The sequence below is a fragment of the Bubalus kerabau genome, chromosome 10 (genome assembly GCF_029407905.1).
Source record: "Bubalus kerabau isolate K-KA32 ecotype Philippines breed swamp buffalo chromosome 10, PCC_UOA_SB_1v2, whole genome shotgun sequence".
NCBI classification, from domain to species: Eukaryota; Metazoa; Chordata; class Mammalia; order Artiodactyla; family Bovidae; genus Bubalus; species Bubalus kerabau.
The window spans coordinates 80,589,112-80,613,649 of NC_073633.1; the positions used below are offsets into that span (position 1 = coordinate 80,589,112).

Consider the following 24,538-nt stretch of genomic DNA (forward strand, 5'->3'; position numbering starts at 1 on the left):
CAGTATCCACCTCCTGTCGATTAAAACGTTCATTCCTAGTTTTCATACTTTGAGGAAGTAAAGGAAGGCACCCCCATAAGGAGGTCTGTGTCAAGAAGAAATGAGGTCTCTGGCTGAACCCCAAGTCAACAGCCAGCACCGACTGGCCAGCCATGCAAGTGAGCCATGACTCCTGTCCCCCTTGATAAGCCCAAGCTGACACAGGAATAGCAAAGACAAGAATTCTTGCCAAGTCCTGCCCACATCATACATTTGTGAACAAAGTAACTTTGATTTTGCCACCAAGTTTTGGGGTATTTGCATATCCAGCAATAGACCCTGAAGCCCACCCTAATTACAAACTGGTTTTCTCAAGTTGAAAGCCTGAACATACCAACCTCACATTTATATTGATCAAATCTACTATTTTTATAGTTCAAAAAGGTCATGGAGGTCAGAAACAGATGAACACACACACATAGCCAGGCGCCTGAAAACTCTTCACCGCTTCTTTATTGGGTGTACCCACAGTACAGAACCTCTCACACAGCTGTGAAAGGGGAAGGTTACATTTTCCTTCGGGAGCACCTTCATTTTTGTTTCTGTTACCACTTTGAAGAAAGTAAATCATTTCCAAAGAAAGACATTTTAAACTCCAAGTGTTTTAAGATTCAGCTTGCATTTTGTTGTGTTTGAAAAGGAAGTAGCATATTTTAGCCAGTGCCAGAAGATTCTTTTGTGGCCTTTTGACTTTCATGTGGATCAGAAGTCTTCACTGTCTGGTTGAAATCAGTCTATAATTTTCATATGCAAACTTTCATATCAAAACTGTTTCATTTTTTACCTCTACCCACAAACAGATGCTGTTTAAAAAAACACACACACAACTAAATTTAAAACCAGTCATGAACCACAGCATTTCTAACAGGGAAAATGAACTTTTGCTGCCCTCTCCTGCTAAAACAATGAAATACTAAAATACCAAAAGATGTATGAAGCTAAAGCGAAATCCTCAAACCAAAAGCAATGGACATGTCATTCTCATTATACCTCAATCAAAAATCAGACAACAACCAGAAAATGTATTGGTAATATTTATATTTGAAAGTTCCCCATTGATACATGAGGTCTGGATTACAACTTATATACAATAAGTGATTTCCAAAAAAGTAAAGAGAAGGGAAAGAAGGAAAGACGGGGGAGGGAAGGGAAGGAGTGGGGTAGAAAGGAAACCTATATTCATACACGTCATCATCTGGGATGTTTATTTCCAAGAGAGATGCTACTGCTGCAGTCGTGCACAATAAGCAGCACAAATTAACATTCCACTAGAGTAAAATGTGCTCAGCTTTCTCTCAAGATGCACCATCCTTTTAGTTTCAAAATTAAATACTGAGAAATATAAAATGCTTCCCAATATAGCTACTACAAAAATTCTTTGTGGCTCATTCCTTAACTCCACTCAGAGAAGCAGCTGAGCCAGAATATAAAAATAAAAATATCGATGTGCAAATAAAATATCACTGATCATGTCCGGTGCCACCTTTTTTGTTCTAGGCGACTGTCACTTTGTCATAACATTGGTAATAGCATCAAAAGAGAGAATCTCTCTATTTCTTGGGCCAGGTCAGTGCATCCAATTGAAGGAAAAAAACAAAACGGGGGGGGGGGGGAGGGGGGCGGGAGAAACACCTCTGAACACTTAAAAATGCCAATAACATCCATACTTCTTCCCTTTCCCACCCACCCCCCACCCCAGCCCCCACAAAAAAATAAAAAAGCTTTTAAAGCTCTAAATATACTTTTTTTTTCCCCTTTCCATAGTGTGATTGAGCCTAGGGCTATACATTTAAGTATAGCAAGTGCAATTATGAGCAATTCCTGGCTCCGCACCCTGGACTGTCCCACGCATAGGAGGAGGTACAAAATAAATTAGACCCTTCCATTTAGGCAAGTGAGCCCAAGATGAAGGAGTATAACCCTGCTTGTGAGTATCCAGAGGCATTGAGGATATTACTTATATCTCACTTTTTTTATTTTTTATTTTATTTTATAAAAAACAGATGTTAGGGGGAGCAAAATATAATAATTTCAAAGGACGAAAACTAAACACTGAGGGAAAACTGGGGACGCTTGCACAATGAGAAAAGGAATGCATGCCTGATTCAAAGTATGAGACGGGTCAGTTCACGCACATGGTTGTTCCAGGCCCACAGCCTAAGGCCTCAGCATCCTTCTAAACCACAGGGTTTTGTTTTCGTTTTTTGTTTTTCTTCCAAAGACACTCTTAGTCCTACCCCTGAAACCAATATGGTTGGGGTAAGGTTGGAGTGATCATCACTCACTAACTACAATATTTGCTATTTAAAAAATATATTTATATATAGTTCTGGAAATTAGGAAGCAAACAAAATATAACACAAAGATGCATTTGTCACAATTAACTCGACTTGCAGCAACAGCAGAAATGTGGGAAAGGACAAAGAGAGAGGGCTGCTGCAAATGCAGCAAGTACGTCCTTAAACATGTCACACAGTGCAACCGTCAGGTTACCTCAGTTACTCTGCGTCACTGATACAACATGACAGATGTCACATTGTCACTTGCGGTTAAAATAGAAAAGACAGTGTTTCTTCTCAGAAGTTGCCCTATGAATTTTAGACATATATCTATAATAGCTTCTTTAAATATGTCTAAAATTTGGCTTTATTCTTCTCAGTTTGGAATGCTCAACATACGAAATTGACATCAAGGATATCGGTACAGCTTTCACCTTAGCTCTGAGGACAGGGTAAGGTGCAATAAAGAATCCTGGTCTTTCTCATTTCAAATGACTGCATTTCATTCTAACGGGCAGAGATATAGTTCATAAACCTGTGACCTTGATAGCAAACCAAAGTTCATATTGTCAAAATTAAATATAAAGCAAAGTCAAAATCCATGGGCTAAAATCAAAAGGGCTGAAGGAGATGGTTTGTTACAAATTTATTTTTTATCTTTAGCATTTGAACTTGCACCTTTGCTCCAGCACTTTTAAAGTAAGTTCTTTCATCTTTGGCAGCCTCTGCCAGCTTTACATTGAATCCCCATTAAAGTTCTTAAAAAAAAAAAAAAATCTATTAATTCCACTAAACCATGTTGTGTTTGATATTGCATATGACTCTTTTACTGCTGTTTCTTTTTCAGAATTAACAATGCCAAGTTCTGTTTTTGTTTTACAAAGTTATTGAGATGACAATGTCCATAATTGGCTGACTTTTTATGCACAAACTGTGACCTGATAATCCTGAAACACTTGATAGGGGAGAAAGGTCAGCGGCTTCTTTTTTTTTTCCTTTTTTCTTATAAAGAATAAAACTGCATATTCTATCTTATATTTTAAATGGAAGGAATAAACTATACAAGCCCATATTGATACCATATTTCTATTAAGAGCAACAACAGTTCATATGTTCCTGTTTGCTACTATCACAATTCAACACATGAACGCAGAATCAGCTCCATGTCACGAATACTGCTGGAAGGGATGGTTTAGGATTATCAACTCACTGCTGCCATGTCCATAACAAGCAAAAGCATCCTGGAAATAAATCCCAAAACACGAATCTTTCAGTACATGATAATGCAACTGCATTAGGTTAAGTACACAATGTACACAAGTGTTATCAGCATTTTAACTCCCCAAGATGTAAGATTCCTCTTTCAAATACAAAGCAGAGAGCCAGTAAGATATATCTATAATACAGCCCTAGATTTTGTGTGTTTTTTTTGTTTTCTTAAACAATTTGGTCACAATGCACCTTTGATATAAAAGCATTTTTCAACTTTATTATTAACACTCAGGACATTAGGAATTTCCAGATTTTTTTCAGTAGCATTTGTAGAACCACTTTTGGTAACAAATACAGTAGTTAGGAATACGCATCCAATTCAGAATGCATAATAATGTTTATCCTGAATCCTTTCTGGCTAAAAACAGGGCTGGCGCTGTGATGGGATACAGAACGAGAATCTACAAAAAACACTGTAATATGTTTGTTTGTTTGTTTTCCCCAGAGGCTACATCCTCTTTTTGCTGGAATACTTTATAAATACATATTAAAAAGTAAGGCAACAACTCCAAACAGTCCAAGCTGTTTGCTCGACTCTATTCCCAATTAGATTCACAATCCTGGCAATCAATTTCATGGTTGTACTGTTCAGTGTTTGTCTTTCTTATTTCCAAATGGTCCGAAAGGATGTCTCCTGACATTTCTAAAACATCTCTGCTATGTGTGTTCAATGATGTACATAACTAATACTGGTCAGGTGCTGAACCCTCTCTTGTCCCAGTGCCTGTTTTCAAAGGATTCAAGACATTAATCTGGATTCACCATAAACTCAGGCATGAATCCGAAATTCCCTTCCCTACCATGTTTATCACCTGTTCTCTTTTACTCCTAATTTTAAAACTAAAGGAGTACCAGCACTACCTGGTTACTGGAAAGATGTTCATTCCAGTAAACAAGACTTTTAACACGGGACCTTTATACTTCATAGCCCCATTCCACATTCAACTCATGAAGATGTGCAAAAGGAAAAGATGTCAAATTACAGTCAAGTTATCCAGAGGAGGATGTTATACAAACTTATAAGGAAATGACAGTCTTTTTTTTTTTCCTTTCTTTACTATAAATACATTTAACAGCTTAGCAGAAAGACAAGCTAAATTTAAGATTGTTCACATTTGAAAATTGTTTCATACTCTCTGCTAATGATAAATAAGGAACTCCCAATAATGGAATTTTAATATAGCAATTTCATCAACAGACCTCTGAAGACTGCTTTTTTTTTTAAAAGAGGGTTAGAACAATAATTACGTTTGCCAAGTTCTGAGAAGTCCATCTACTGTCCAAACTTTGGATTGAAGTCCTTATTTGTTTTCCTTTACTTAGAGACAGGTATATACAGTGCTGTTGTAATAATGAAACAAATGTGAAATCTACTGTAAAGTTGCACAATACAGAAAACTGTTGCTCCATCTTCTACTACATAAATGTGTGACTCCACAGGTTAGTAATGTTGCTGTCATTATTTTCGTTAAGTTGGAATTATCCCATCACGTCTAAGACCTCTCTTTAACTCCAGATCCTCCAGTTTTTTCCACAATTCTTCACGTTCCTTTTCTTTCTTTTTCTCACTGGGGAAAAAAAATAGAATATAAGGTAAACAACTGAGAAAGTCTGAAAAGATGATCCAACAATAACTGCCCCTTTGACATACTTTAACCCAGTCTTTTAAAGATCTCTGAAAACTCTGGCATTAAACTTGTAGGTGTTTCATCTTTTTGGTTTTCTGCTCTTTTTTTTTTTTTCCTTGACACATATATAGAAACAACATAGAGTAGGAAATGACAAGAATATTTTAAGATTTCATTTCACATTAATATTCCTTTACACTTAGCTTAATAAGGAAGATTAACTTCAAAATACCAAGAAAAAAAAAGATCAACATTTATAAGTATCTGTTACCCTAAATCCAATGCCATTTTTACTTTGGGTCTAGTTCAAATCTGATTTTCTTTTTCTCTCTGAATAGTTTCTCAAAAGGGTTTCTAGAGATGATATGATATAGAGAAGGTAGTAGGTCAAGAAAACATACTTCCTCTTTATTACAGTCCATTTTTTCTACATTGTATGTATGTAAAGTCTTTAGCAGAATCTTGTTCTTAAAAATATCAAACCACAGGAACCAAATTATGAATTTATTTTATACCTATATATAAAACTAAACATCCTTTCTTCTATAATTCCAGTTTTACTTCTCAACAGAACTTTGTTAGTATTATCAGTTATTAAATTTTTAATGTTCCAAACCTTACAATTGGCTCAATATCAATTTGTGACTTACAGACTTCAGATTTTACTGTTTGGTTAAAATTTTCCCAAAAACTAGATGTTCAAAATAGGGTAAATGAATTTTATTTTGCCAAGGACATTTTTAGATTACCATAGTTTTATAAAATAAAAGATGTTAACTTTAATATCAATGAAGTAATAAGTACGCAATCCAGGAATACATGGGTACACTATAAATTCATATTTATTAAAAATAACTCACTACACTGTCCCTAGTTTCTTCATGTTGTGATGAACCAGTAAACAGCACACCTGATAATATTTGTGAATCTATAAATTCAGATAATTCCTAAAAACAGGGGCTCTACTTCACTTGGGAAGAATTTGACTTAGCAAGACTTTTGCACTTCACTGTAGTACAGTATGTTTATTCAGGGAAGGAAATCCACATAAGTGGAATGTATATATAATTCCACTGCCTTATATTTTTTAAGTCATTACCAGTTTTTTAAGTTGTACTGATTGTCTACAGCAACAGAAATTAATCTTCATCCCCTCCTGCCAAAATACCTCTAGAAATATCTAAAGACTTTTACATCCCCATTCCATCATTTTATAATTAGTATTTTGGCAATTTAAGCCTTGTTTACTGCAACTAGTTTTAACTGGCTCAAATACACTTGATACAATATAAATTTTATATAAATTTTAGTAGGCATAATAGTTTTTCAAACAATTACCTACTTGGTACCTTTGACCCTGAAAAATTTTATTTATAGGGCAATAATTCTCCAACCACTATGGATCCTAGATACCTAATTGCAGAGCAAAACTGTTTGGTAAATCATCACTTTAGGTTTCTCAGTACAATTTGGGGATAACATTAGGTCTGTCTAAAGCTTTATTATTTATCTATCATTGGCTGTGCTGGGTCTTCGTTGCCGTGCAGGCCCTTCTCTAGTCATGGTGAGCGGGGGCTCTTCATTGCGGTGGAACAGGCTTCTCAGTGCAGTGGCTTCTCTTGTTGCAGAGCGCAGGCTCCAGGCACTTGGGCTTCGGCAGATTCACTGTGTGGGTTCAGTCATTGTGATTCGGGCTCTAGAGGGCTGGCTCAGTAGTTATGGCACACGGGCTTAGTGGCTCTAGGATGTGGGCTCTTCCCAGACCAGGGATCAAACAGGTTTCCCTTGCACGGCAAGGCAGATTCTTAAACAATGGAATCCCAGGGAAGCCCAACATTAGGTCTAAATAAATGTTATCATAGAATACTGATTTGAAAGTAAATTCTGCTGATCCTGCTGAGTTTCAATGCATATTGATCTTTTTACTTGGAAGAGGAGGAAGACAGTAAGCAAGGGCTTTAGAGACTTTATTCAACTAAAAAACAGCTTCAATATATGTTAGGTTCTTATTGCCCTAATTTGCAGCTTAAATGAAGAGCTGATATGATTAAACATTCATAATCTTGTTACTGAGGCATTTCACCAGTCTTTGATCAAGAGTTGTATAGCAATCAATGCAGTCACCCCACTCCAGTACTCTTGCCTGGAAAATCCCATGGACAGAGGAGCCTGGTGGGCTGCAGTCCATGGGGTCGCTAAGAGTCAGACACAACTGAGCGACTTCACTCTGACTTTTCACTTTCACGCATTGGAGGAGGAAATGGCAACCCACGCCAGTGTTCTTGCCTGGAGAATCCCATGGACAGAGGAGCCTGGTGGGCTACAGTCCATGGGGTCGCTAAGAGTCAGACACAACTGAGCGACTTCACTCTGACTTTTCACTTTCACGCATTGGAGGAGGAAATGGCAACCCACGCCAGTGTTCTTGCCTGGAGAATCCCATGGACAGAGGAGCCTGGTAGGCTGCCGTCTATGGGGTCGCACAGAGTCAGACATGACTGAAGCAACTTAGCAGCAGCAGCAGTCTACCCTATGGGGCTTTTCTTCTAGGTAAACTTTTTTGCTGAGTTATCATACATATTTTATACTGACAGCTTTATCTTCAAAAACCCTAAATATTTCTGATATAGCTTCTGTCACCCCTATTCTTTCCCACTTTTCTCTCTCCCTGTAGGTGGCAGTTTAAAACTTCACTACGCTGTCATACTAGGGATAATGTCAAACTCCCTGTTACAATTTCACAGAGCAGTAATGTTGACATATGTATCCGTCAGAGTTAGTTACTTATTCCACCCACCATTTTCAGATTCAATATTTTAAAAAATGTTGATCTGACCTGCAACAGTTACTAACTTCTTGCCTTCTAGAAATAAATCCTCTTTTCATTTCTTGTTGGGACTCTTTGTGACCCATGCACTGTAGCCCACCAGGCTCCTCTGTCCATGGGGATTCTCCAGCTAGGAATACTGGAGTGGGTTGCCATTCCCTCCGCCAGGGGACTCTTCCCAACCCAGGGGACTCTTCCCAACCCAGGGATCGAACCCAGGTCTCCCACACTGCAGGCGGATTCTTTACCATTTGAGCCACCAGAGAAGCTCTTGTTGGACAATACCAAATAAATCTCTTTAGTCTCTTTTTCTCTTCCTATATCCATGGAAAAACTAGTATTTCCATCTACTAAGTATACCCTTGTATTGCTCATTAGACAAAATACTAGTTTTTAAATACTCCTTCTGTCATTAAGAAAGTCCACTCGCTATAAATCACTTTAAAACACCAGACTGTCATAGTCAGCTTCATAGTGTCTATTTGCTGTTAATTATCTTTTTCTAGAGGCTGGCCTATTTAGTTTAAATGATAAATGATCATAAAACAGTTTTGAAATTCAATAAAAATGAATGAAATTAATTCAAATGATTTGAATATTTTAGAAACAGGTCTTCAGTAGTCTTAATGGATTTCTACAGATTTAATTCTTATTCAACTAGGAAAATAAAAATGGTTTTTAGTTACTATAAAAAGAAGGATATTACGTACAATGCACTCCTTAATGGTATATCACAGTATGAAAATTTGCCCTGTATTCCCTTCACTTAAATAACATTTTTTAAAGATTTTAAGTTTGAAACATGGAGGGTTATTATAAATTTAATGATTTGAAACAACTACAAATATAGTAAATTAAAAGTTCTTTAAGTCTGGTACAACATATCCAATAACTGATTTTTACCTCAACATGGTATTAAAAACAACTCAAGTCTCTTCTCTCTACTATTAAACACTTTTCATATTCCATAAAGTTGCTCTTGTATACCATATCCTGGTAATTTTTTAAAAAATCACTATGACGATCATCCGTCCCCTGCCACCAAACCTTTCCCTTCATTGCTCCTTTTATCTAAAATCCAAGTAACATATTAAAAATCAGGAAAAGGTGCAAAGGAACCACAGACAGTTTTTCTCAGGAGGTTTAGCCAGGTCCTGAGTATGAACACTGGGATCCTTGAAAGTCTATGGTTTTATAATATACACAAAGCTGACATTTTCTTCTGGATGAGAAAAGTCAACCCAGCGGTTCAACTACTAACTAGCTCTCCAGACTTTCCTCAACCTCTCCAAGTACATCGAAGTCAGGGTCTGAATATTTGTGTGCCCCCAAAATTCACATGTTGACATCCTAAACCCCAGAGGTGATGGTATTAGTAGGTGGGGCCTTTGGGGTGATTAGGTCATGAGGGTGGAGCCCTCATGAATGGGATTAGTGCTCTTATAAAAGAGACCCCACAGAGATCCCTTGCCCCTTCCACCTTGCAAAGACACAGTGAGAAGGTACCAGCTCTGAACCAGAAAGAGGGCCTTCACCCAACTATGGTGGCACCATGCTCTTGGGTTTCTGGATTCCAGAACATTTTTGTTGTTTGGAAGCTACCCACAAGATACCTATAATATGGTATAGCAGCCCACACAGACTAAGACACATCTTTTGGAAAGTTGAATATACTGAACGAGAAATAACAAAATTGAAGAATCACATAAATGAAATCAAGAAAGACCCATGAAACCAGAAGCATTTATTATAATGAGTTCAACTGGTTTCTGCTCCCTTTGACCTTAAACGTATCAAGATTTGCATAATACTCTCTACCTTTTTCTTTTCACTGCCCTTTAAATCACAGGAATGTGCTGGGTTCTAGCATAGAAAGTTAAGTTCTGGGTCAAAGAGCTAAACAAAAGCATGCCCCATCTCTCTTGCTGCTGGAGTGAAGGACAAATCAGCCCCATTCTAGTTCAGAATGGGAGTGAATCCAGATGGCTATCAACCTGATGGTCCCCTTATGTGGGCCTGAAACACCAGTTATGCATCAGGCTTCTAATCTGGACGCAGAAGAGAAACATTAGGGAAGGGAGGAGGAAAGCAGACTTAACCAAAATGACACTTTGTTACCCAGTGACACACTAATAAAGACACAGCTAATGCACATGCGAAAATGAATATGGAAATAAATAAAATCGTGCTGCTTAGGATTTCAGGTACAAGGAGGCAAATTCAGCAAAGAGCAAGGAAAGAACTCAATAGTTTTATGCACAGCTGACAAAAAAGCTTTAAAAAGTTACCGCTGACGATCTGACTTGTATGTGGCTGTCAGCTCATCAAACATGGTGCTGTTCATTTCCATAAACGCCTTCAACACATTGTACACTAACGCCACAATAGCCCTGGAAGCACAAAGAGAAAGGAACGTGTTGTTTAGTCCTATGTAATGGGTTGCTGCCCGAAGAAAATGGATGTACAACCTTTACCCTAATGAGCTGCTCACACCACCTAGTCACCATCCCTTTTTTAGTCGGAACAACTAGAAATGGCCTACAATTCATTTCCACATGAAGAGAGCTACATTCTTTAGACAAGAGATCTTTCTAAGGGGTTGGCAGGATTAGAAAAAGAAAATCTAATTTTGCCCTTCTAATCACTGGTACCCAGAATAGACTTGCCTATGGGCACTTGTTAATTCCCATTAATAAAAAGGCAAGTATAAAGCAACTTCACCCTAAAAATGAACACTTGTGGCAGGACCAACCTTTGAGACCTGAATTTGCATAGAATTTTATTTCTAAAGTGATAAAATACATAATTCATCAAAATCAAAGGCTGTTTCCATGGTAACAAATTTTATACATCTATAATTCATATTCAAAGATGATACCAAGCCCCCCTTGTAAGTTGGGCAGCTTAATAAGAGTTACATTTCTAGTGGTGATTTGCATCAGTCCTCTTGCTGACTCAACACACAGGCCGAAGGTAACTGGTTAGCTGGTGATGGCTGCTATCAGTGATGGAACACTAAACAGCTCAAGAGCCAAACGGCTGCCCATGCTTATCAAGTCTAAGAATAAGCTCTCGGCAATGTGAGGACTCTGCCATGACAAGCCTAGTATCTCCAGACTAGAATCTAAACAACACTTCCCTGTGCAAAACTATACATTTCTTCCATTTCGTGTGTTTTCCAACACCACTGAAAAAGGCATTCCTTGGGTTTGAAGTTTCTAAAACATTTATAAGTGGGTTTACTGTGTTGCTTCTACCCTGTGTTCATTAAAAGAGAAACTTCAGCTGTCTTTTGTTGAAAAGAAAGACCTTCTCAGATATGACCGTGATGGAGCTGTGATGGAGAAAAGGCAAACACATTCTGCTGAGCGGTTAAGGACACGTGCCAGAACCATTCTAGGTTCTCAAGAGGCTCCCTACATAATGAGATTTAACTGTTTGCCAGCTCTTATATTTTTATAAGCTTTAGTCACGAATTTAACAAATGTGAAAAGTGAGAAACATGACATTTTACAGTTGTATGCAAAACTTGTAGACAAACATATTATGGAAATACTGAATTATATTTCATTTTTAATGCCACATTCAATTTTCTTTCTATGTCATAGAGAAACATGTCAAGTCATTCAAATACAGAATGCTTTAACTTTCATAAAACTAGATGACAAAAAACATTCAAAAATGTTTTTACCCTCTACAGAATATGTATAATGACTGAGTTGGTTTTTAAAAAATGGATCTCGCTAAAATGCAAATCAATTCAGACCACTTCCCTTCCTACAACTCTCTAATGTTTCCTTATTATTTACTTGGTGAAGATTCACATAGGCACTACTCTACTTTCTCAAATGAGCGTGTGCTTCAGCCCTCCCAAATTCACAGGCCTCAGAACACGACAGGTGCTTCTTAACTTTTGTGCCTTTTTAGGCGATGGGTAAACCCACTATCTCCATGGGCTACCCCTATCCCATCCACTTGCCCAATTCTTTTAAGATTCAGTATGAGCATCATCACCCCCATCAATATAATACAAATCTCTCCACTTGATCCAGAGCATCCCCAAAAGATCTTAGCAATATTCATAGACAGGTTAAGATGCCCTCAAATAAACAGATACGTGAACACAGCAACACTTAAAACACTGTTTTATAAAAAAGTCTGTTTACTTGTGGGTCTCCCCAACCAGTCAGTGAATTTCTAAAATGTAGACATTTTACCTTTTCACACACGTATCTTCAGCAGCACGCACAACATCTGACATACAGCATGCATACAAGACATTTTATCAAGCAAAAGAGAAGGAAGGAGGAAGAGAGGCCAAAAGAGAGAAGGAGAGGGAAAGATGGAAGGAGAGAGGGAGGTATGGAGAGCAGGGAGGAAAGAAGGAAGGAAGGAAGAGGAGGAGGGAAGAAGGGAGGGAGGAAGAAAGAGAAGGAGAGGGAAAACTGTGAAAACCTACGGATTCCAATGTTCTTTTGAAATCCTATAAAGACTGGAAAACATGATGGGAAGGATGACGTTAGAGTTTTCTTCTATTAAACTCATGATGTATTCGTTATTCCAATAATAGAGTGCCCTTTCTGCCACCTTTGAGAAAAGGAAAAAGAAAATGTTAACAGAGAGAAAAAGACAAAGATAAAACAAAATTATAACCTCTTCAAAAAAAGTATTTTAAGACTATTTTAGTATCATTCAAACAAGTATAAAATTAAGTATTAATCACACTTTACGTATTTGTGGGTTTAAAATCTTTCACAAAGTTCCAAACTGGTTAATCAATTTGGGAAAGAAAAAGAAGATCTGCTACCTGCTTATTTTTATTCTCCTTTTAACACATTTATTCTCCTGATTCCACATTTTCCCTACACAGCTCACAAGCATCAGACACCTTCACCCTGCTTCTAAATGCCATGCTGTTTCCCATCACTTTAATTCCCTTCCTGGCTCACCTCTTTCATCCCACACACTTCAGATCAACCACAGGGCCCAGCATGTAGCTGGCCTTCAGTCAATAGTTGCTGTAGAAAACGCAGCTGCCCATCCCTGCAGAGCAGGCGCATTTGCTAAACACCTCCTTTGGCCAGAGACTATGCCCAGCCTGCAGGCAGAATGTGTCATCCTTACCACCATCCGAGGAGTGGGTACCACTGTACAAACAAGGGCACTGGGGTTCAGAGAGATGGGGAACCTGGCTACAGTCACACTGCTTGTCAGTGATAAACTGAGACATGAGTCTAGTGCCCAGACTCCTTCCAGAGTTCATTTCTGGTCCCCTCCTTTGAACTGGGTAAGCCAGGAGGAAGGCACTCAGTTTTGGACTTAGGGATACTGGCTGTATGTACATGCACTTGCTATCTCAGACCTCTTTTTTCTGACCGCCACTTTTATCAACTGACTCTCTGAATTCAAAGGAATGCTTCAAAGAAAACCTAAAAAATCTAAAAAGCAATCTAAGATAACAATAAGCATTCAAGTAAACCAAAGTCTCAGAAGAAAAAAAAACAATACCAAAAAAAAAAAAAAACAACACTAAAAACTCTAAGAGTAGTTATATGGGGAAAGGAAAAGAGTTTCTTTCATTTACATGGATTAAGAAATTATGCTTCTTTTAAATACATTTAATAAATCTGTCCCCACCCCCTCCACAAAATTCATTTGCTGAAGCCCTAACCTCTAGTGTGAGTGCATCTGAAAATAGGAGGTAATTAAGGTTAAATGAGGTCATATGGGTGAGGTCCTAATCAGATAGGCTTGGTGACCTTGTATGAAGAGGAAGCAAGAGATTTGCTTCTTCCCTCAAGCATGCAGCAAGGAAAGGCCATGCGAAGACACAGTGAGAAGATGTACAAGCCAGAAAGAACCCTCCCAGCAGCAGACCATGCTGGCACTCTGATCTCAGACTTCCAGCCTACAGAACTATGAGAAATCAATTCCTATTGTTTAAGCCACACAGACATGTGTGTGCTCAAATCATGTCCAACTCTTTGTGACCCCATGGACTGTTGCCTGCCAGGCTCCTCTGTCCACAGGGTTTTCTAGGCAAAAATACTGGAGTGGGTTGCCATGCCATCTCCAGAGGGATCTTCCCAACCCAAGAACCGAACCCATGTCTCTTGCATCTCCTGCATTGACAGGTGGATTCTTTATCACTAGCACCACCTGGGAAGCGCTATGGAAGTCTGCTGTGGTCTAAATGTTTGTGTCCTCCAAAACTCCTACATTGAGATCCTAACCTCCAAAGATGATGGAATTAATGCCTTTTCAGAGAGACCCCCGAGAACCCCCCTAGCTCCTTCTACTACGTGAGGATACAACAAGAAGTCTGTGACCCAAAAGAGAGCCCTCACCCAAACATGCTGCCACCCTGATCTCAGACTGCCAGCCCCTGGGACTCTGAGAAAAGTTTTCTGTTTTTTATAAGCCACCCAGTCTGTGGTATTTTGTTAAGTAGCCCTAAGACACAGACCCAGTGGATTAAGACACTCTGTCTCCCTTTGATGCTTCTGAGCTCCACATGAGTCTGTCTTCCTGATAATGCTCATTTGGAAAGAGATTCCTGCTCTTTGCCCTCCACTACCCCCAAACACATAATAAAAACTGAAAAATAAGGTAAACAATCCAAGTATTTGAGTACCACAGACCATGAGTAATATGTAAAACATCTACAAAGGGTCCTGCATTTTCAAAGAAATCTAGACATGTGTCATATCATCTGAATGCGATGGTTCATAGAATGGTTTCTTTTTTTTTTTTTTCTTGGCTCTGTGGTACAACTGCAAGGTTGTCATTAGATTACTGACTTGACATACTAAAGATGTCTTTAGGTCAAAAATTAGAACAGCAACAGCCAGTGTCTCTAACTATGCAAGATAATAACAGCTCAGAGGGAAGTCTACCATCAAGTCCATCATGCTAGCAGCGGGGCTTTGTGCCGCCAACTGCAATCTGAACACTCTCTTCCAATCACGAGGCAGTATATAAACAGTCAATTCTCTAGGTCTGTGATTTGGACCTTTGATGAGAGTGCCAAATTAGAAAATCTAATGTGTTTCACCCCAGATCACCTTCTTCTCTCCAGTGTGGGTCCCACAGCACAACTTAAATGGCCCCAGTGGAGAAAAGCGTTGCCCAGGCTCACCTTCCCTGTAATCTCTCAGAGTGGCCACAAGGAGGCAGACTGGTGCCACCGGAAGGTCACAGGCTTTCACAAGAAGCTATGCCATGTGACTCCTCTCTCCCTCTTGGGAACTTCAACAGATCATTTTCTGAACCTCCTTTTTCTCATCTAGAAAGTGGAGTGGGGAAGTCTTATAGGATAATCTGAAGTTCAGGAGTAATGTATGTGAAACATCTAACACAGTAAAGAAGATCAGCATTCTTTTTTTCTCCTAAGCTTTATTCACCATTCTCTCTTACACACCATAGGAGTCCTACCTGTCCACCTCTTATTCAGCCCTTTCATTTGAGACAAGTTCTTGAACCACTCTGAAGGTCAGTGTTTACATCTGTAAAAATCATACTGCCCTGCCTGCAGAGTGGTCATGAGAATTCAAGTTACTAGACAGAATGCACCATCACAGTGGATGTCATGTAGCAAGAGTTCAAGATGAAGGTGGTGATTATCACAAGTATTATTATCAGGTGAAAAAACAGCCAATAAAAACAACAGGTAGCTAGTGTCCATTACATTTCTTTCAATAGAAATAAAACTTGACCAAAATAATACATGTTGTACAAGCCACTCTGGCTCATGCCCTCTTTTTAACTAACCTGAAAATGGGGGCTAGACACACACTTGGCGATTTGTTTAAACAAAGGTTCTTGGATTTTAACAAATTGCGAAGGTTCAATCACATCCAGTATTTCTTCCAGCTCCCCAAGGAACATGACCTAGAAGTACATGCAAAACACCAAGTGTCAGGTATTGATTAAAAATCTATACAGACAATGAGGAAAACGAGAATTTTGCACGGTTTTAATATAGTGAAAATTTATGCATAAAATCGAACATGAACAAATCAGAATTTAACTTATGTTAGATGTTTATTTCCTAAGAAATTCACCAGAGGGTACTTGTTAAGAACAAATTTCCTACAGCATTGAAGATGTGATTCTATTTACTTTGGAAAAAATACTCTGTGTGCTACATCTATCACATAAAGCAGGGGGTACTTACACACTGCAGCAGGGCCCTGGGAAACGGGACTGTCCCTGTGGGGCTTGCCTCCCCGCCTCCATATTTTTAAAACGGTAGGCGAGTGGCCGTCTTGCATGATGGACAAAGTCCACTGCGGCACATGCAGATATTTGCCAAACATTGACAGCCCCGTGCCATGAGCTAGGTGCTCCTCTAGGAGACACCGGTTCACAGAACATACAAAGTCAGAGACACACCAGTGAGCAGATTTAGTCACAGACAGATGCCACTTTAAACTCCTCAGCACACGCTGACCCATTCTCCACACTTACATGTACATATGTACACACTCGCTCGCTATTGAGCACAATGAATCTCATTGCCTCAGTACCCTGTGCTTCCAAAACCAGAGCTTTTAGATCACAAAATGGAGCCAAATCAATAGTACAGTCACTTGTTTTAAATATAATGGAAAACAGAGAGAGAAGTAAAAACAATATTCCCATTTAGGTAGGAAGAAATGACTGCCTAGAAAATAAGTATGCAATTAAAATATGAAAAATGATCTTTTCATATCTTAAGATGCATCTGGGTAGCAATGACTAGTTTAATTTTACCTAACAGGTATTAAGAAATTAGAAGAGTTTCTGAAAATATGTAAAGGAGGGCTTTGGCGAACTGAAGCTGATTTGAGAAGGAGGGTGTTCCATCAAAAGTGAAATATAGTCGAGCCTTACCATTTGTTAAGAAACATTCTGAATTTCTTCTAAAACACTCTCCAAATATAAAAGCAACTGCTGACCTTTGTTTCTGGGCCGTTTTCTACATGGTTTCTAACCTTTCAGAAAAGGTGGTATAGATCTGGTGCTCAGCGAGGCTCACTTTGCAAAGAGACTCGCTTCCGCCACAACCTCACACTGCACATGCCCGGTGAGATCTTGGCAAAAGTACAAATGATTATAAATGAGGGATTTCCAGGGCCACTTGTGAACAGCTGAAACTAAAGGTCTGCAACATATTTTAAAATTGTGCATAGTAAGATCTCACCCACATGATGCTTTAAAGTGGGTATCTGGGCAGGTTGCTATAGCATCTATCAACAGTGACAGCAAAACCTCCATACTCTGTAGGAAGCGGACATCAGTGAGCAGACCAGGATAAAAGCCCAGGGTGCAGGAATCAGGGGGGAAGGCTCTGGCCTAATCACCTAAACTTGGTGTACCCAGGAAGGCTACTTAACCCCTAAATATCAATTTCATAACTAGTAAAATGAGAATATTTACAGTCCTGCCTTATTCTGAGTTACCATGAGGATTAGCTAAGACAATGCATCTTTACAGATGCCTATTATCTCAGTGCTCTAGTAAGCTATTAACACATGGACACTGAACACTTACCTCTTTTTGACTACATGTTTTGGGCCAAAATTTCATTAATCCCCTAATAACCTAAAATGAAAAGGAGAAAAACAAATTGCACTTCATTTTTCTTATATACTCCATGAAAAGTGGTTTTTCTGAAGTTTTTTAAAATTATAGAAAAAATACTTACTGGTTCTGTGAGTGAAGGATCTTTCTCCAGAAACTGTACTATGCAATATGCCAGCTGGAAAAACAAGCAAACAGAAGACAAAATTAGAAATTCTATATGCTCAGGGCTCAAAGATGTATTATTAAAAAGCCCTAAAAAGCTTCCAGAGTCTGGTTTTAATAACTTCACATTCAATTCATTTAAAAAATAAAATACATATAAAGGAAAATAAGCTACTTTTTCAAGCCAAAGATCGACACTAATAAGGCAGCAGGGAAATTTTTTTAAAAAGAATGTTGGGACATGAAGTAGTCAGTTAATGAAAAGCAGAGGTGAAATACAACATCCAGTATGTTCTGAAAGTATCTCATCTTCATAGAGTTTGCGCTACATCTCACGGGTTTCTTTTCTCTTTGCTGGAACATTAACAATATAGGGTTTTACTGTGGTTCCAGAAGAGTCCTATCTGAGAAGCAGGCACTTAACTGAAAACACTGCTGACCACCTGAAATGGCACATCCAAGTTGAAACAGTTTCATGGAAAGATTTAAAAGGTTGTACCTGCCATGGATAGAACCCTGAATAAACACGAAGAGTTCTACATCTGATGCTAACTCATCAAGGTAAGAATTTTTTTAAATGATCATGAAGTGTGATATCCTATTTCAAAAACTCAAGGCAAGATCAGCAAAGGGGCTCAGAAAGATTCTTGGACAAGAAATTCACTCTTGTGAAACAATATTTTGATGGTGTTCTAAATTAGAAGCATATGGGCTAATTTTTCCTCGAAACACACTATTTCACATTTAAAGAGGAACACTACTCTGAAAGATGTGTTACATTTTTATGAAGACTCAAAACATTCCCATTACAGGGAGGGGGCATGTCAGAGGTTTGAAATGCTAAAACTAAAATGCCATGATATCGTGTATCTACCCCCTAGTGACATGCTTACCATGCAAGGCAGTGTTAGCGGGGAAATTAGAATGCGGGGACTAGACAAGGTATGCTTTTTAAAGTAATGGAGGCTAAAGTGAAAATATCGGTTGATTGGATTTCTTGTGAGAGTGTTATTTGTATGGAGAAGGTGAGAAAAAAAAGGTGAATGAACTAGAAGAGGGGGTAAAAAGGGCAAGGACAGACTAACGCAAGATGAGGATGGGCTAAAAGATCTGAGAACATTCCAAAATGATTACATACCTCCAAATGTCTAAATCTGAAAAGCCCATCTACATGTTTATCACATGCAACCCGCTGAATATATGATTATGAACTTGGGCAACTAAGTTCTCTCTGTGAGATGAGATGATTAAGCAACTGCTGTTCCCACTTAAGAAATAATTCCCATGATTCTCCTATACACAGGCAAATATATACATATTTTATTTGCTTTGGGGAATATTTTTAACTTCCACAAGCCTTTTGTTTGTTTAAATTAAGTAAATAATAAGAACAACAAAACAATGGGTTTACAAACTTTATTTTGCTTCCAAAAGTAGTTGTACAAAATTCTACCTGGGCATGGAAGAGTGATAAGCTCCTGACAGTGTGTAAAGGGATCAACACTTTCACCAGGAACTGTTTGTGTTCTGCCTTGAGAGGTAAAGCAAAGCCATTGATAATACTAGGAAAAAGAAAAGAGACATGAATTAGTGATGTTATTACCACAACAAGCTAAATTGAGATGCGTTCTTGTGAGATCAGGCTATATCTAAATCAGTTTCTGTTTGATCCAGAACAAACCAAAACCCACCCCAGTGGCATTCAAGTCCTTTCAGTTGCTTTAAAGAATACCTTTAAGTAGAAAGAGAATTTAAAAGAAGGAAATTTGCTTCTGATCTCCCAGCAAAGGCTCTTGAGCTCTTACACTTAGATGCACAGTTCCCAAAAGCTTTTGTATCAAAACTCTTTATTTTTCCTTCCCCCTTGCTATTGCTGCTGCTAAGTCACTTCAGTCGTGTCCGACTCTGTGCGACCCCATAGACGGCAGCCCACCAGGCGCCCCCGTCCCTGGGATTCTCCAGGCAAGAACACTGGAGTGGGTTGCCATTTCCTTTTCCAATGCATGAAAGCGAAAAGTGAAAGTGAAGTCTCTCAGTCGTATCCAACTATTCGTGACCCCATGGACTGCAGCCAACCAGGCTCCTCCATCCATGGGATTTTCCAGGCAAGAGTACTGGAGTGAGGTGCCTTTGCCTTCTCCGTTCCTTCCCCCTTATCCTTCCCCAAATAATCACTGGCCTGGTTCACTGATGACCCTTTCCATTTCCAGACAGTGTTTCTTTCCATCCCTGAAATCTGCTCATGCCAAGAATACCCCAGGGTATAAAGCCCACCCGTGGGAAGTCCTAAAGGGAACCAAGTGGCTCCACCTTCTCTCTCTCCTCATATTAGGAGGAGAGACTAAGTAATCACATTGTCCAGCTACATTAGACTCCCTTGTGTGTGGAAACCCAACAACAGCTGTCTCTCCCCAATTCATTTCACTACTCCAGGCAGCAGCCGTTCAAGAACTACACCTGGTACATGGGCCCTTTGAAAATTGCAATCTTTCTAATTTTAAAAAAAATACTGTATTTATTTATTTTTGGCTATGCTGGGTCCTCCTTGCTGTGTGCGGGATTTCTCTAGCTGCAGTAAGCGGGGGCTACTCTTGGTGGCAGTGCACAGGCTGCTCTCGTTGCAGAACACAGGCTCTTGGGTGTGCAGCCTTCAGGACTTGCGGCACGAGGGCTCAGCAGTTGCAGCTTGTGGGCTCTACAGCATGGGCTCAGTAGTTGTGCTGCACAGGCTTTAGTTGCCCACAGCATGTGAAATCTTCCCAGGCCAGATCAAACCCATGTCCCCTGCACTGGCAGGCAGATTCTTATCCACTGTGCCACCAGGGATGTCCCTCTAGTTTATTGTAAACCTGCTCTCAAATATTATGGCAGAGAAACGAAACTGACAAGAAGATGATGTTTGAGTAAAGGTCTGACGGTGATTAGATGAATAACGAATAAACTGTTGGCTCTTTCTGTCATTCCAAAATAATTAGCAATGCATAATTATGAAAGAAGGGGAACACAAAACTATGTTTTGTAGAGTCAGTTGGGAAACATGCTATAAGCACAATTGAGACCTGATGTACATACAGTAAGATCTGGGGCAGCGTCTCCCCGTGCCCCCTGACCCCAACCATCACACCAATATTCACCTGAGATTGGCAATGAGCTAAAAATGTGCTGCTGCTGCTGCTAAGTCGCTTCAGTCGTGTCCGACTCTGTGCGACCCCATAGACGGCAGCCCACCAGGCTCCCCCGTCCCTGGGATTCTCCAGGCAAGAACACTGGAGTGGGTTGCCATTTCCTTCTCCAATGCGTGAAAGGGAAAAGTGAAAGGGAAGTCGCTCAGTTGTGTCCGACTCTAGCGACCCCATGGACTGCAGCCTACCAGGCTCCTCCATCCGTGGGATTTTCTAGGCAAAAGTACTGGAGTGCGGTGCCACTGCCTTCTCTGAAAAATGTGCTTACCTTCCTAATATTTCCAGCAGTTCAGCTACACCATTGAAGTGTTCTGTTTCATAAACAAACCTAAAAAGAGAGAGGAAAGAAAAGGGGAGGGAAGGGGAGAAGAGGAGAGAAAAGAGAAGGAAAAAAAGAAAAAGTTAGTACACTATGTTCAAATATTTGAGGTTTACTTAATACTTCTATAAAACCATCAACTTTGCTTCTCCTCCCTCCACTTACCTTAGAAAAATATTGTTAATCTGTTTTCGGATAAATGCTCTAAGACCAAGAAACTTGCCATAAATTCTGTGTAAGACTGTTTTTAAGTAGTCCCGTTCCCGAGGGTCTTCGCTGTCAAACAGCTCCAAAAGCTGTTGTAAATAAAAAATAGTGTAGCTGTCAAAAGCAGTTTCTGCAAAGGATTTACAAATTCTGCCACTTGTTATTTAAAATCTCTTCCTTCCTTCTTCAAAACATTAAAAATCTATTATGTGACAAGCACAGCGCTAGTCTCTGGGAATGCAGGGATAAGTCAGACTAGAGACGAGATGCACAAGAAGAACAATAATCGGAACAGTAATTATAATACTAGGTAACACACATATACCACTGAGTATGATCAGCAGGCAATTTTCTAAACAACCTGCTTACATTAATACTCCTTATAAGGTAGTCTTAGTCCCATTTTAAAGAAGAGGAAATTGGGGCACAAAGATGAGAAGTGGTAGAACTAGAATTTGAACCCAAGCAGTCGAGACCCTGGAGTCCATTATTTCAGTCACCACACTTTTGTGGCATAAGCCATCTACTGACCTTATGTTTCAAAGACACGGCTAGGCTTTCAGCTCTCCCAGAGCATACAAGTAAACTGAGATAACCTAAACCAAAGCAAAGATCAAAAAGTTCCCAAGAACACTAGCAACATTCTCTTCTGAGATCCTGGATCTTATTACATGGGTATGTTCACTTTATAAATACTCACTGGTGTGAACATTTATGATTTCCGTATGTATGTTATACATGAATAACATTTTTCAAGCTTCCAATCATTTATAATCTAAAGACAATAACTGAATCCTGATAAGATCACATCTTAGCAGAATTGAAAACATATGCCAACACAAAAACTTGCACATGAATGTCCACTGCAGCATGATTCATGACAGCCAAAAAGTAAAATAACCGAAGTACCCATCAACTGCTACAAAGTGTGCTACAGTGGAATATTATACAGGCATGAAAAGGAATAATGTACTGAAATACGTTACCACATGGATATGCCTATCAAACATCATGCCAAGTAAAAAAAGCCAGACGCAAAAAGGCCACATAGTGTATGATTTCATTGAAATATCCATAACAGGCAAATCCGTAGAGACAGAGAGTAGAATGAGGAGTGACCACTAATGAGTATGGCATTTGTTTTTGAAATGACAGAAAGTGTTCTGCAATTATATGACAGTGATGATTGAACTTTGTAGAATATTTTGCTAAGTCACTTCAGTCGTGTCCGACTCTGCATGACCCCATAGACAGCAGCCCACCAGGCTACCCCGTCCCCGGGACTCTCCAGGCAGGAACACTGGAGTGGGTTGTCATTTCCTTCTCCAATGCATGAAAGTGAAAAGTGAAAGGGAAGTCGCTCAGTCGTGTCCGACTCTTAGCGACCCCATGGACTGCAGCCTACCAGGCTCCTCCATCCATGGGATTTTCCAGGCAAGAGTATTGGAGTGGGGTGCCATTGCCTTCTCCATTGTAGAATATATTAAACATTAAATTATAAACTTTAAAAGGCTGAATTTTACAGTATATGAATTATATCTCAGTAAGGCTGCTTTTTTTTTTTTTTTTTAATGATAATAGGAAGGTTCCTCTACCTGAAGAACAAACTTGGAGACTGGTTTGAATTTTAATTCTTCATACCTTCATTATCATTGCCATAAAACAACTCATAGTTCTAATGTTAACTTTATAGCAAAACATTTCATGAGCATATAGACACCATACAAATGAATGCAGACTACCCTAATTACCAAAAAAAAAAGCTGTCAAGACACACTTAAACATGATTTCAGGTGATTAAAGACTGAGGCTGGGATTGACAGCAGAAAAACTTGGTGGGCAGTAATCAAATAAATTATCTACTTTTGTCTGAACAAAAGACAGAGTTACAGGGCAAAAAAACACAAACTGAAGAACAGTCTTCAAAACTGAGCAGTAAGACAGACTAAATTTTTGACTGTACAATGTCATCCAGCCATCCTTTCAAAAATTGAATATTTCAAATGAGCATGTCACCAGCCACTGGGCACAGTGTCAGAGACAAAATGATGAGCAATACAGACACTGCTTTTACAGAATCTAGTGTAATGAGAAATACATGGAAATAAACACCATGGCAAGTGACTCAGGATACTAGATAAATACACAGCAGCAACATCTACTTTATTTGAGAGAAGTGGAGTGAGCAGGTAAGACTTCTACTCGAAGTGACATCCATGTAAAAACTTAGGAGCCAGAGGTGAAGAAAGTGTTCATGACAGATTCAACAGTACATACCTTCGCCTGCAACCTATCCAAATAGAAGATGTGGTTAAAATACCTGCCGTCTCTCTGCCTACTTAGTCATACAATCAATCAGCCAGTCAATCAATCAATCTCTGCATATACCAGGGACCATGACCATGACCATCTCCTTTGCTGGGTGCATGCATGCGTGTGCACACACACACATACACACACACATGAACAAACCTGAAACCCACAGGAAAGCAATGAGAAAGTCAACTACACATTTCCACAGGAAACACTGAAGAAAGATGTGAGCCCTGTGGGCAAAAAAGGCCCCATGGGTTCGTTATTTCTTGCCTCTACCGCAGAAAATGACAGATTTCTAACTGACCCATTCCATTCTGTGTTAACAGAAATAATTAACCTTTGAGTTCTATTTTTTAATTTGGTTTCTATTTTTAAGTGTTGCAAAAAGGCTTAATGAGTAATTTGTAACTAACACAGGAGAAGGTTTGAGGGGGTGTAATGCTAGTAAAACTTGAATCAACCATGCTTATGTACTGTTAATCTTAACAATTTGATGAACACATAATAATTAAACAAAAATTATTTAACTAATGTTTTTATGACCAACCTAGATAGCATATTGAAAAGCAGAGACATTACTTTGCCAACAAAGGTCCGTCTAGTCAAGGCTATGGTTTTTCCAGTGGTCATGTATGGATGTGAGAGTTGGACTGTGAAGAAGGCTGAGTGCCGAAGAATTGATGCTTTTGAACTGTGGTGTTGGAGAAGACTCTTGAGAGTCCCTTGGACTGCAAGGATAT

General features: G+C 39.2%; 1 protein-coding gene across 3 annotated transcripts in view; it reads right to left on the bottom strand.

Annotated features, from left to right (window-relative positions):
* Positions 1-474: 474 nt before the first annotated feature.
* PPP2R5E (protein phosphatase 2 regulatory subunit B'epsilon) overlaps positions 475-24,538 on the bottom strand; it is a 160,275-nt gene continuing 136,211 nt past the window's right edge. For 2 of the 3 annotated variants that reach the window (XM_055538290.1, XM_055538289.1), the window contains exons 6-14: positions 21,441-21,571; positions 21,225-21,284; positions 19,228-19,336; positions 17,734-17,787; positions 17,580-17,630; positions 15,816-15,935; positions 12,505-12,632; positions 10,334-10,435; positions 3,781-5,158 (exon numbers count right to left, since the gene is read on the bottom strand). In XM_055538290.1, the coding sequence (XP_055394265.1) occupies positions 5,059-5,158; positions 10,334-10,435; positions 12,505-12,632; positions 15,816-15,935; positions 17,580-17,630; positions 17,734-17,787; positions 19,228-19,336; positions 21,225-21,284; positions 21,441-21,571 (855 nt within the window). In that variant the 3' untranslated portion in view covers positions 3,781-5,058. Of the gene's footprint in view, positions 5,159-10,333; positions 10,436-12,504; positions 12,633-15,815; positions 15,936-17,579; positions 17,631-17,733; positions 17,788-19,227; positions 19,337-21,224; positions 21,285-21,440; positions 21,572-24,538 lie in introns of all 3 variants that reach the window. The other variant, XM_055538291.1, reaches the window with a different exon arrangement.